The 14,425-nt window shown below is 40.5% G+C and overlaps 1 protein-coding gene across 3 annotated transcripts in view; it reads left to right on the top strand.

Moving 5' to 3' along the window:
• The window catches only part of RERE (arginine-glutamic acid dipeptide repeats), a 79,104-nt gene extending 76,029 nt beyond the window's left edge, over window positions 1-3,075 (top strand). For all 3 annotated transcript variants that reach the window (XM_070956248.1, XM_070956247.1, XM_070956245.1), the window contains exon 15: window positions 76-3,075. In XM_070956248.1, coding sequence (XP_070812349.1) covers window positions 76-109 — 34 coding nt within the window. In that variant the 3' untranslated portion in view covers window positions 110-3,075. The remainder of the gene's footprint in view (window positions 1-75) is intronic.
• The last annotated feature ends 11,350 nt before the right edge of the window (window positions 3,076-14,425 follow it).

Here is a 14,425-nt window from a genome sequence, read left to right as displayed (position 1 = left end):
GCCCCTCCCCCACTGCCCCCCACCCCGCGCTTGCTTTTCACTTCCTGCTTTTTTTCTCTCTCTCTTTTTTTCCAGCCGTCTGAAGAAAGAGGGCGACAAGCAGTTGTAATACCTTATTTATTTGTGACGCTGACTACTCAAGTTCCTAGTCCTCGTGGGAGGGGAAGCAGTGGAATGTGTTTGAATCTCGAGAACTGCTGGAAAGAACCTTCTTCTCTCTTTTCGCACGGTGGAAAACACGCAGCAGCCCCATCAGTTTCGCCCGAAAGCCAAACCTCACGAGACGTGAATTGGTGCATACGTTCTGTATAGTATTCACTTGTAGGAAAGATTTCTCAAAAGACCAGTTCAGGAGTCTCCTTGCATGACTTAAACCTGTTAAAAGGCCTTTTTTTTTCCTTTTTTTTTTTTTTTTCCTTTTTTGGAATGGGAGGAAGAAGAGGAACAAAACAGAACCGGGAGAGAAATTAATCCAAACAATTTCTTATTGGTTTGGTATGTTTTGGCCGTTGGTTTTATTTTTATTTTATTTTATTTTTTCATTTTCATTTTTGAGTAGGTGCTAGTTTCAGATTCACAACCTCTAATGCAAGCCACTGTGCATAAAAAAAAAAAAGTATATTCAATTTATATATATATATACTTAAAATAAAAATAAAAAAATACCCGAGAATCGCAAGTTAGTGGCTTTACAAACCTCCGGAGAAAAAATCCAAGTGCTATAATAGAATTTTAAAAAAAGAAAAAAAATCTACTTTTATTTTAATACATTGTAGGCAAACTTCATAATTTTAAAAGAGAGCTTTGCAGCATGGCTTTTTAAGTCTGTAAATAACTTTTTCGGGGGAGGGGTTAGGGGTTTTAAAAAGATGATTATAATTTCATGAATTCCTGATTTATTAATAATTATTATTATTATTTTTGCCTCTTCTCCGGCCCCGACTTCCTTCCTCTCTCATCATAAAATCATCTACTTCTTAAAACCTGGTGTTTCACGAGGATATAGACTTGATTTTTTAAACAAATAAGAGGAATATATATATATAAGCGATCCTTTGATTCATGAAAAAGGGGAGCACCATAAAGTCAATAATTTCAAAACGGCTGGTCGGAGCGCAAAAGCATTAAAAGGAGTTGCAGGGATAATATTAAAAAAAAAACACCACAGTTTTGATTTTATTTTTTGCACACACGTTACGTGTGCAACGTTCTTTATTTAATTACTTAACGTTCCATAAACGTTCTCCTCCCGTTTCCTTCAGTAGCTGGTTGTGTTACAAAAGCAGTTGTTATGAGCAGGAAGTCACAATCTCTCTTCCAGATTGTGGGTACATCACCTCATCCCTGGAGGTGCCTCTTTTACATACCACGCTCCTTTTTCTGATTTTATTGCTTTTTTTTTTTTTTTAAATCCCAACAGCGTAGAAACATTGAAGGTATTTTTTTTACCATACCCTTCTTAATTTGGGCCTGTGGATCATTTCTGCCAGCCCATCAATTTAAATCGTTTGAGAAAAGGCTAAAAAGGCTTGGCCAGAGCGGTAAGCTGCTTTCAAACCGGTTATGCAAAAAAAAAAAAAAAAATGCAGGTTTTTCTGGGCTGGCTGTAAATATAATTTTAAGTCGCCCGTGGGCACGTACGATTGTTCGGGCAGGTTTCTCTCCTCCCTTCCAGCCTCAGTCAGCCCTCTGGGTTGTGTCGGGAAGCGGAATAAAATCGGAGTTTTTGGCAACACTCAGGAACGCGTTTGGTTAAGACGACTTGCCTTTTCGCGAGATCATTCACGCCAGCCTCCAGCTGAGCTACCTGGCCGTTGCTGGACTCGCACTGTGAATCCTCGCCCTTCCCACGGTTAACGTCAGACAAGCTTTTAAATTGGGAGGCCAATACGAAACGTGTGCCTGCGTCACCAGTTCCCCTTTTCGTTACTTCTGTCGGAAGCCTTTGCTGCCCCGTGTCTATCCCCTCCCTCTTTATTTTTTTGGGGGGGGCAGGGGGGAAGCCAAGATTTCTGGTGCAAAGGCCATTGATCTCACCCAGCCCGGAATTAAACCTCAATCCACGTTGGCGATCGGATGGGTCTCCCTTGCCTTTATTTGCAGGAGATACAAACAGTTAAATCTGGCCTTTGGGGGAAGAGAATGGGATTGAGAAGCAGGAAAAAACATTTTTTTTAATTTTTATTTATTTCTTTTGCAAGTCAGATGCAAAAAAAAAAAAAAAACCCGTAATTTTTTTCCCACCGACTAGCAAGACAAGCTAAAAAAAAAAGAAGTGAAGGAATCTTGAAAAGTTCATCTGCTTTTCTGGAGTGGAAAACACTAAAAAAAAAAAAAAAAAGGCAGAATAGCCCCCAGTAATTTGTGAACACCCTTCTTCCGTCTCCTGTTCGTTCGTGGAAGAGAAAAGCAAAATCTTAATTTCAACAGGTAAACCTCCCGAGTCTTCGGGGAATCTGCCTAAGCGTAAGATCCCCTTTTGGGAAACGCGGAAAACAGAAGTTGCACTCTCAAGTCAAAGATACCATCCTGTTGAACTCCCACCCACCCTTCCAATTTTCCAGTTAATATTTTGAATCATTCCAGGGTGGGAAAACTTTTTAACTCGCAGTGTTACTTCTTCCCAATCTCTTAGCAATCGCCTTTCTCTGTTGCAACCGCCCGATTTTTTTTCCCTTTTGTGGTTTAACATTTTGCAGAACCTTCTCCGTTTTTTGTTTTGTTTTGTTTTAACAACACATTTCTTTTTTTTTCTTTTCTTTTTTTCTCATTCTGGTTGCCCCACTCTCCTCGTTTGGGGTGGATCATTATTTTCGTTCGTTCGTTTTATTTCACCAACCCGTCTCTTCGTTCAGTGTTGTCCTTATTCAAGCTCTCCCTTCTGACAACTACGTTTATATATATCTTGAGGCTTAGTGTATATATGAGTAGTTTGCCATGGGGTAACACAGTGTAAAGCAGGATATAGAAGAAGAAGAAAAAAAAAAAACCAGGAGTTGTGAATTCTGTGTTCTCTCCATTTGAGTATTTTGTAATTTTTTTGAAATATTTGTGGACATAAATAAAAACCGAGCTACACTACCTTTCCTGTTTTGCCTTTACTTGGTACTACGTGGGTGTGTGGGGGGGGGGTCACACATGAAGGAGACTGTTTGCACTTCCGACACCCCCATTTTGTCCCCTGCAAACCAGCAACAAGGTAAGAGGTTTTTTAAAACGGATAAGGATGGATGGTTTTCATCTGGCAGATATTCTGAAAATAATAACCTCAGATATTCTGAAAGTAATAATCTCAGATATTCTGAAAGTAATAATCTCAGATATTCTGAAAATAATAACCTCAGATATTCTGAAAATAATAACCTCAGATATTCTGAAAGTAATAACCTCATATTCTGAAAGTAATAACCTCAGATATTCTGAAAGTAATAATCTCAGATATTCTGAAAATAATCTCAGATATTCTGAAAATTTATTTATTTATTTTTATTTCTATAATAACCTCAGGTATTCTGAAAGTAATAACTTCAGATATTCTGAAAGAAATAATCTCAGATATTCTGAAAATTTATTTATTTATTTATTTTTATTGCTATAATAACCTCAGGTATTCTGAAAGTAATAATCTCAGATATTCTGAAAGTAATAATCTCAGATATTCTGAAAAATAATAACCTCAGATATTCTGAAAAATAATAAGAGCATGAAAATAATAATAAATCTCCAAGATGCTTTAGAGTCCTGTTTGGAGAGAAATGGGGGAGTTTAGAAATTGTTTAGAAATTGGGAGTTAGAAGTCAACACATTTTTCCCCCCTTCTTTTCTACACTTACCCCTTCCCCTCCTTTATTTTTCCTCCAATTTGCTTTTCTATTTAATATTATAAACTAATAAAAACTGTATAAACAATGAAGAAATGGGGAGGGGGGAAAAAGTATTTTAGATTGAAATGTCAAATGCCTGTGGATGTATAAAATGAGGTTTTGGGGAGGGGGTGGGTCTACCCTCCAAGGAGCTTGCAATCTGCAACATTTATATTTCAATGTAATTTATTTAGATACCATATTTAAAAACATGCCCGTTTCCCTGGGAGTGCAGGATGAAGAGGCTTTTAAGGGCCAGTGCAGACCCTCCACTTCCCAAATTGCTGCCTTAAAAACGATTGACCCATCATATGAAGTTGTCCAGACCTTTATTTATCCTGGCTTCAGCCTTCCTGAGAGCTTTGGACTATACCCCCCCATAATCCCCAGCCACCCAGGACCCCAAAGGCCATTCCATCCCAAGCCTGTTGACCCTACCCCCCTTCTTCATGGCCCACCCAACCCTCCCCTCAGGTAGCCCACAGGTGGGGCTCGTTCCTTTAATGGAGGGCAGGCATCAAACGCCTCAGGCGCCAGCCAAAGGCCCTGTTTTTGGCCCCAAAGGGCCCCTCTGGCCCCTGCTGAGCCAGGTCGGCCTTCAAATGTCTCTTGGGGTACGTGAGGCGCCCCATGGGGGAGATTTTGGTGCCTCATTGGTGCTTTTTCCCTCCAAAAGGGTTTTGGGGTTGCTCTTTTCCTCACACCCCTGCAAGGCAGGCCCGGCGTGGCCCAAAGGGGAGCTCGCAGAAGAGGGCTGGGCCACAAAGAGGGGGGCCTCCGCCTTAGAAGTAGCAAGGACAATGAGGACTAGCAACACCCAGGTCATTAACCTCGTTTAGGACTTATTAAGAGCGGGTAGCTTGTTCAGTCGCCATTGTGGGTTAAAAGAAGAAGAAGGGGATGGGAGGACTGTCTGCCTGTATGTGTGTGTGTGATTGATTTTTTATTTTATTTATCTTGTGCCTTTCTTATTTTTACAAATAATTCAAGGCGGCAAACATATCCAAAAGCACCTTCCTCATGTTTTCCCCCACAACAACAACAACCCTGTGAGGTGGGCTAGGCTGAGAGAGAGAGGGAGGGGGGACTGGCCCAAAGTCGCCCAGTCAGCTTTCCTGGCTAAGGCTGGATTTGAACTCGCAGTCTCCTGGCTTTCTAGTCTGGTGCCTTAACTAACTAACTAGACCAAACTGTTTCTCTGGCCGGTGTTTATTATGCTTGTTTTATTATTTCGTTTATTAAACTGGCTGGTGGTTTATTATGCGTTGGAGTCGACCGCCTTAAGAGGCCTCCCTGCAGTTCTGTATTTATTATGCCCAGCAAAGCTGTCACTCGAGGCCAATCTTCTCACTTCAGCCATCTGCAGCCACCCTCTCCAGCATCTGGGGGACTGCCACCCCACCCCGATTGTGTCTGTGTGTGCCCCATCCTTGTGAGTGCACATGCACACATCCTCCCCCCCTTTCAGATACAGGATGGGTAGGAATTGGGAGAGAGAGAGAGAGGTTATGTTGGGAGGGAGGGAGGGAGGAAGGGGATGGATAGATGATAGAGGATGGAGAGAGAGAGAGAGAGAGAGAGAGAGAGAGATGGATTAGATATAATAGATAGAAAGGTAGATAGATAGATAGATAGATAGATAGATAGATAGATAGATAGATAGATAGATAGATACGAATAGAGATGAATGATAGATTAGATGGGGAGAGATGGATGATAAAATGATTATATATAGAGAGAGAGAGATGAGAGATGGATGATAGATTAGAGAGAGATGGGGAGAGATGGATGATAAGACGATTATATATATAGAGAGATGAGAGATGGATGATAGATAGATATAGATAGATAGATATGAATAGAGATGGATGATAGATTAGAGATGGATGGAGAGAGATGGATGATAGATAATAGATGATTAGAATATATATATATATATATATATATATATATATATATATATATATATATATATATATATATATATATATATATACATACACACACAGAGAGAGAGATGAGAGATGAGAAAGAGATGGATGATAGATTAAAGATAGATATAAATAGATTATATATATATATATATATATAGAGAGAGAGAGAGAGATGAGAGAAGAAAGATGGATGATAGATTATATATAGATAGATTATATATATATAGAGAGAGAGAGATGAGAAGAAAGAGATGGATGATAGATTAGAGATAGATATAGATAGATAGATTATATAGAGAGAGAGAGAGAAGAGAGGAGAAAGATGGATGATAGATTAGAAATAGATATAGATAGATTATATATATATATAGAGAGAGAGAGAGAGATGAGCAAAGAAAGATGGATGATAGATTAGAGATAGATATAGATAGATGATAGATGATAGATAGATAGATAGATAGATAGATAGATAGATAGATAGATAGATAGGAATAGAGATGGATGATAAATTAGAGATGGATGGATGGATGGAGAGAGAGAGAGGGATGATAGATAATAGATGATTAGAAATAGAGTGATAGAGAGATTGAGTGATTAGTAGAGCAAGGAAGAACTCTACTTAATCCATATATAAAAGATGATTTCACCTTGCCCAAACTGGCTAATTCTTACCCCAAGTCACAAAAGAAAGCAGCTTTCGCTAACATTGTACATTTACAACAGGTTCGGATTTTCCTGATGTTTTTCCTCTCCCTACTCCCAGATGAAAGAGCCCACCCCCCAAAAAAATATCATTTCAAACAACCAGGGATTAATGGTCTGGAGCTCCCTAATACCCCCTATGCAGGTTCTTGTGTGAAGATGTGTCACGAGGAGGGGGTTTCCTTTGTACAGCAAATCACACCTTACACACCTCCAATAAAGCAAGGGAAAGCTTGAAATATTCATACACTGGCAGCAAACTGCCTTCTTTTTTTCCCTTTTTTAAAGAATTTTTTTTTTAATTTTTAATTCTTATACCCATAATGTAAATGTACGTTCTCTTATGCATAATTGATCATACATACATATACATATTTTTCTTAAAGAAAGGATAAAAATAAGGCATTTTAATTACATTGGGGATTGCTCTTCTACCCTTTTTTTCCCCTCATTTCACAACAAACCTTCTTTTCCTTCTTCTTTCTTTCCCTTCCCTCCCTCCTCTCCTCTACTACTTTCTCCCTCCTCCTCTCCTCCCTCTTTCCTACGTCCCCTTCTTTTCCCCCACTCCTTCCCTCTTTCCCCGCTTTCTCACCTTCTCTCCTATTCCTATCCCCTGTCCTTTCTTCCTCTCCTTTCCCCTTTCTTCCATTCTCTCTCTCTCTCCTCTCCTTACCCTCCTCTCTCCTTTCTTTCTCCTTTGTGGTGGAATATATCCCCTGTTTGGTATCCGAGCAACTCCAGTATTCTAATAATATATACTTTCTTTTTGATTTCTTTTTCAATTTTATCCAATCTGTGACTTTTATCATTATAATTGTACATTTATTGTTTAATATTGTTTATTGGTTCGATTTATATGCCGCCCTTCTCCGGAGACTCAAGGCGTTTTACAATGCGTTAAGCAATAGCCTTCATACTTTTGTATATACCTGCTTAGTAGAGCTTTCGGGCCCCCCCCTAAGCGGTGTTCTTTTTTATACAAAGTCAGCTTATTGCCCCCACAATCCGGGTCCTCATTTGACCTACCTCGGAAGGATGGAAGTCAACCTTGAGCCTGGTGAGATTTGAACTTGCAGTAATTGCAGGCAGCTGGTGCTACTTAACAGCACTTTAGTGTGCTGCGCCACCAAGGCTCTTATCATTTATACTTATAATATATAAGAAGATTATAAGCAAACTGCCTTCTCTAGCACACCCCCAAGGCAAGGCTGTGTAGAGTGCGAATCCTTCCCACGACCATTGGGACACCTGTTCTTTCATCCCCAGCCTTCTTCAGGATGTCTTTTTTTAATTGTAGGTCTGGCAGTTTATTCAGATTATAAAACTTGGGCCTCCTAAATGTGTAGGGTGTCCAGATTTCATTGCAATTTCTCTCTCTCTCTCTTTTTTTTCTTTTGTGTATATTCCAGGCTACCTAATGCTTTTCTGCCACGGCTGGGAATCGTCTGAATTGAAATGCTAGTTCTTTTCCTCCTCCATCTGGCACTTTGTCTCCCCTCACCCCCGGAAGAAAATAGAAGGTAATCGATTTTTATTCACCCCAAGCCAAAACTTTTATCTTAATTCTGATTTGTTCACAGACGGCTAAGGATTGTGTATGTCACATGCGCTTTACTTCCAAGCTCTCCTTAAATGCAAATAGGAATCTCAGAATAGAATAGAATAGAATAGAATAGAATAGAATAGAATAGAATAGAATAGAATAGAATAGAATTTTTTATTGGCCAAGTGTGATTGGACACACAAGGAATTTGTGTACATAAAAGAAAAGATACCTTCATCAAGAATCATAAGGTACAACACTTAATGATAGTCATAGGGTACAAATAAGCAATCAGATCATACTAGGAAACAATCAGGTAGGTAGGTAGGTAGGTAGGTAGGTAGGTAGGTAGGTAGGTAGATAGATAGATAGATAGATAGATAGATAGATAGATAGATAGATAGATAGATAGATAGATAGATAGATAGATAGATAGATAGATAGATAGAATTCTTTATTGGCCAAGTATGATTGGACACACAAGGAATTTGTCTTTGGTGCATAAGCTCTCAGTGTACATAAAAGAAAAGATCCCTTCATCAAGAATCATAAGGTACAACACTTAATGATAATCATAAGGTACAAATAAGCAATCAGGAAACAATATCAAATATAAATCGTAAGGATACGAACAACAAAATTACAGTCATACAGTCATAATTGGGAGGAGATGGGTGGTGGGAACGATGAGAAGATTAATAGTAGTGCAGACTTAGTAAATAGTTTGACAGTGTTGAGGGAATTATTAGCAGAGTGTTTTTCAATGCAAATAGGAGTCTTATAACAGTGGGGTTTTGTTTTTTTTCCAAACTCGTCCACTTTAAGATATGCGGACTTCAACTCCCAGAATTCCGCATATCTTAAAGTGGACGAGTTTGAAAAAAAAAAAAAACACTCCCTGAGCTGCATTTTTTACATTAGAACACCAGAGGGCGCACTTGTTCCATTTTCTTTATGTGCGTATGGGTTTGATTCTTTTGCAATCTTCAAATTTTGCTCCTGAAAAGGAGCATCTAACACTCCCTGAATCCATTCAGGAGTCACCTGGGGCTTTTAAAGAGTCTGCCTCTTTTGCTCCCAGATAAATATGTGGTGAGGAATTCTCAAGTTTTCTAGCCTGCGCTGAAGGAGGAAGCACAACGCACCTAGCTAGTTGAGAAACAAGCTCAATCTCAGTTCATTTCAACTTCAGGTAAGTTTATTTATTTATTTATTTATTTTTATATCCAATTTATATACCGCCCTTCTCCCTGAGGACTCAGGGCAGTGTACAGCCGAATAAAAACATAAATTACAAACATTAAAATAGTATTAAAAGAATATATATAAATTTGGCCCCGTAATTTAAGAACAATAACAAACCCATTTAAAACATTTTAAAAGGTGTTGTATATATATAAAAATATATTTAAAAAAGCAGGGTTTTTTTTTATATATTGCAAGAACCCCAGCTTGGTGGTGAGAGTTAAGAGGATAAACTTAACTGCATTTCCACAAATCCAGAAGGGTTTTATTTGGTGGTGAAATGCAAATTATGGGTGTGGGCACGTGCGAACCACCCCCCCCCCCCAGCTACTGGCATGCGATGGCAAAAAGGTTAGCATCACCATTTCAGACAGGTGGCTGTCCTGTCTCTTCTTAAAAACTTCCAGGGTTGAGCACCCACAAGCCGTTCCAATGATTAATTGTCCTCCCTGTTTCTCCTTAATTCTCCTTAATTCCAACTAATCTCTTCTTGATTAGTTTCCACCCATTGCTTCTTGTCCTATCCTCAGATGTTTTGGAGAATAGCTTGACTCCCTCTTCTTTGGGGCAGCCCCTGAGATATTGGGACACTGCTATCATGTCTCCCCTAGTCCTTCTTTTAATTAAACTAGACATACCCAGTTCCTGCAACCGTTCTTCATATGTTTTAGTCTCCAGGCCTTTAATCCCCTTAAGTTGCTCTTCTTCGCACTTTCTCCAAAGTCAACATCGTTTTTTGTAATGTGGTGATCAAAACTGGGATGCAATATTCCAAGTGTGTCCAGAATACTAGGAAATAACTAGAAATAATATATTTTGCCCTCTGAAGAGAGGAGGAGGGATGTGTAATTCTTCAGCCTGGTATCTGAAACTGTTTTAATAGATGGGCGTTTTGCAATTATTATTATTATTATTATTATTATTATTATTATTATTATTATTATTATTATTATTTATTGAATTTATATACCGCCCTTCTCCCCGAAGGGACTCAGGGCGGTGAACAGCCGAAACTTAAAATAACATACAATATAAAAGTTAAGATAACTAAAAATAAATTAAATTAATAAATTAAATTAAATTATTAAGGGACTTGCCAGCTCCAATGACCCCCATTTGCTACATAAACAAGTGTCTTGTTTCATTTTGGGCAGCAGGGGGCAGTCCAGCCACACAAAACTTATCAATTTCTAGGCAATACCACTTATTTGCAATTTTCTCAGTGCTTTATTTTCGGGGGTTTTCTCTCCTTTTGGAAGTGCAGCTGTATTGGTGGCAAAGCCCAGCTTCCCTTCACAGGCTCATTCAGAAGAGCTTTCCAGGCCTTGTCGGTTTCCCACAGGTAGCATTCAGAGTCTGGGGCAACAGACTGACTGCAGTGGTGAGATCCAAATGTTTTTACTACCGGTTCTGTGGGCGTGGCTTGGTGGGCGTGGCAGGGGAAGGATACTGCAAAATCTCCATTTCCACCCCACTCCAGGGGAAGGATACTGCAAAATCCCCATTCCCTCCCCACTCTGGGACCAGCCAGAGGTGGTATTTGCCAGTTCTCCGAACTACTCAAAATTTCTGCTGCCAGTTCGGCAGAACCTGCTGGATTTCACCCCTGACTGACTGTCCCTAGTTTTTAATGCCATGCAAGATAGAGGTATATCAGGGGGGTCTGGAATATATTCTGTGCAATGCAATGCCCTTTTTCTAGCTGTCTAGATTTCCCTGAATCACCCATTCCTCTAAAGTAAAAACTTGCAATATAAATATATTTTTTCCTGAAAATTCCTTAACTGTTCTTCATATACATTTTGGCAGAATAGTTTTTTTTTTAAAAAAAAATCACGAACAGGCACAAAACTGATGATAGCTCTAGATAATTCATTGGGGTTTGAGATGTACGGGATAGCGGAGTTAGAATTGTAGAATCTTGGAAAAAATGTCCCTTGAGGCCATCCAGTCTGACCCGTTGCTCCGGGCTGGAATCCAAATGAAAGCATCGGAGACAAATGGTTGTTAAATGTTTGCTTATCCTGTACTCTAGAGCAAAAAAAAGGACACTTCTAACATCCTTCCAGGTATCTAAAGGTTTTACAGCATGCTAAAAATGTAATTTTAACCTTGGTTATATGTTTGGATAACTGCGTTACAAGAATTTCAGACCCTTTGATAAACCAGGTTCAGTATAGTATGTTTAACCCCAACTGAGAAAATGAGCTAATTCCAGGTTAAGTGTATTGTCTGAACAGTGAGTAATGTAAGGCCAACAGTGCAGAATTCCCCTCTCCAACAGAATAACAGAGTTCGGGGGGACCTTAGAGATCTTCTAGTCCAACCCCCTGCTCAAGCATACCATTTCCAGACATATAGCTGTCCAGTCTCTTTTTAAAAGCCTCCAGGGATGGATCATCCACAACTTCTGAAGGCAAACCGTTCCGGTGGCTTATTGTAACTTCCGTTAGCCTGTCTCTTGTCTTTTTGAAATCGCATCAGGCCTTCTTTCCATCCGATCCACTCTTGGGTGGATCCATGAGGACTAGAAACTCGATCGAACGTCTCGCCTCCAATCCAGGAGCTTGTCCTGTATATTTTTGCATAATAGGTGTGTGTCTTTCTCCGCACCCGGCACCCTGCTTTAATCACCCCGACCCATCCAGCTGCAAAAAAAACACCCCTCCACAGCTTGATCCCATTAACTTCTGACGTGGAGTCCCCAATTTGAAGCGGCTTTTTTTGTTCTTTTTTTTTTGTTCTTTTTTCAGATCAGATCTGAGGCGGCGAATCCAGCTGTGTTTGCTTGACTGTTTCCAGGCACAGCTGGCAAGCAGCGAGCAAGGAAACAGCCAAGCTGAGTGAGACAGGGGGGGAAATTCCAAGCAGGAATTCTGGCTTTTCTGCAAAATCCTTTTCTCGCTCCAGCCCTCCCAATCCATCTTAGCTGTCAGCGGGAACCGGGCTTCGCCGTGGCAAGTCTTTTAAGCGCCAGGGTGCGTCTGGCCGTTGCATTTCCTCCCCTCTTCTTCGCCAAGGCAGGCCGTGCCAGCAAACTGCAGTCCATTTGTGACGCAAAAACCCTGGAAATAGCCCGGCTACGCATAATCGAGCCAGCCCGTTTTTCTCGCCAAGTTTGATTCCTCCAAGTGAGGGTGCGAGCCAGATTTTTCTGCGCCTCCATAAACATTCTGGGACCAAAAGAAGTCCAGTCCCACTTTTGAAAAAAAGAGATTTTGCAACGGAGCAAAAGCCGTTTTGTTTAGACCCCTTTAGTAGTTCTTACAAAACCCATCCAGGGATTTATTTTCCTTCATGGAGTCTTCTTCTTCTTCTTCTTCTTCTTCTTCTTCTTCTTCTTCTTATTATTATTATTATTATTATTATTATTATTATTATTATTATTATTGTTTAATTTGATTTATATGCCGCCCTTCTCCGGAGACTCAGGGCGGCTTACAGTGCGTTAAGCAATAGCCTTCATCCTTTTGTATATTTTATACAAAGTCAGCTTATTGCCCCCACAAACTGGGTCCTCAATTTACCTACCTTAGAAAGGATGGAAGGCTGAGTCAACCTTGAGCCTTGGAGAGATTCGAACCCTGCAGTAATTGCAGGCAGCTGGTCTTAATAACCAGCTTAATAACAGGGTGCCTTAAACCCCTGTACTACCAAGGCTCTTGGTAGTTATTATTATTTTACTGTTTTTGCTTTCTGGTTTCTGGAACTGCTTGTGGGGGTGGGGCAGGGGTGAAATGCTCCTGGTTCGGACTGGATCACCCGATCCGATAGCGATGGAGGCGGGTGGTTCGGAGAACCGGTAGCAAAAATCCCTGGGCCCCCCCCATGCCCAGCTGAGCTGCGGGATCATCAGACGCTTTTTTTCTTTTAAACGCCTCTGACGATCCAAGCTGAGTTGCCTGATCGTCAGAGGCATTTAAAAGAAAAAAAAAGCCTCTGACGATCAGGCAACTCAGCTGGGATCGTCAGAGCCTTTTGAAAGCATTTTTTTACAATGACACTGGCAAAAGACCCCCTGATGGGATTCCAGGTTGTAGAAAAAATGGTTTTAAAAGTTAAAAAAAATAATTGGCCACGCCTACCCAGTCACATTACCCCCCCCCACCAAGCCACTCCCACAGAACCGGTAGTAACAAATTTTAGATTTCACCACTGGGGTGGGAGGTAGCGAGGGTTTTGAAAAGTTTTGAAAAGTTCCGATTTTTCAAAATGTCCTTTGAAAGGGAAAAAATATGGCATATCGAATCAACGTTTTGGAAAAAAATCAGGAGTCATTGGGCTTATTAGCTAAGGCATAATTGGGGGTTGGTTCCATAATTAGGGACCCAGATTGTTGGGGGGGGGGCAATAGGCTGACTCTATAAACCACTTAGAGAAGGCTGTAAAACGGTATATAAGTCTAAATTCTATGGCTATTTCATGGGATGTACAAGGCCGACGTGTCCAATTTTTCACCTTTCCCAACATTAGGGGTGCTCAAATATTACGACCTGCCTTGAGGATTGTAAATATATTTTGGTTACTTTAATTTAGATGTGCTCGGTAAGTAACTACATCAATAGCGTAACTTCTTAAACATTTTTGTCGCTGTCAAGGCATTGCGTACGCTAAATTTACAACAAACTGCACCCAAACAGTTTTACCTGCTGGGTTAAGCTAGCAAACTCCTTGGTCTTTATAAATAGTCCTTGAGATATGACCGTAATGGAGCGTGCCCCTCACCGTCATAACTTCTGACAGTTGTAAATCGGGTCAGCCGTATGACCAACCCAATTTTACAGGATTTTTTTTTCTTTTTTTTTTTGCGACAGTTGTTAAATAAATAAAGCAATGGTTTGCTAATTGGGGGTGAAATGTGGTCGACTTGTAGGATGTTGCAAATGGACGTCAATGCAGCCTGGTTGCTGAGTGACCAAAGACCGGTCACATGAGGGGGGGTTGGCCATCGGGACTTTGAATTTGGGTTGTAAGTACCCCAAGGAGTTCCACTGTAACTTCAAACCAGCTTCAAAAATTTTAGCAAGGGGTTCTCTGCCTGGTTACTGGGTGGTCGTGGCTCTGGTGGGCGTGGGCCTAGTCGGCCTCCTGCACCACTGTGGGGTGGGAGGCGTTTTTTGCCCTCCCTGGGCTCC

This window comes from Pituophis catenifer, unplaced genomic scaffold (genome assembly GCF_029215685.1).
Source record: "Pituophis catenifer annectens isolate HBS135680 unplaced genomic scaffold, rPitCat1.0.hap2 SCAF_18, whole genome shotgun sequence".
NCBI classification, from domain to species: domain Eukaryota; kingdom Metazoa; phylum Chordata; class Lepidosauria; order Squamata; family Colubridae; genus Pituophis; species Pituophis catenifer.
This window is presented reverse-complemented; position numbering and strand designations above follow the sequence as displayed.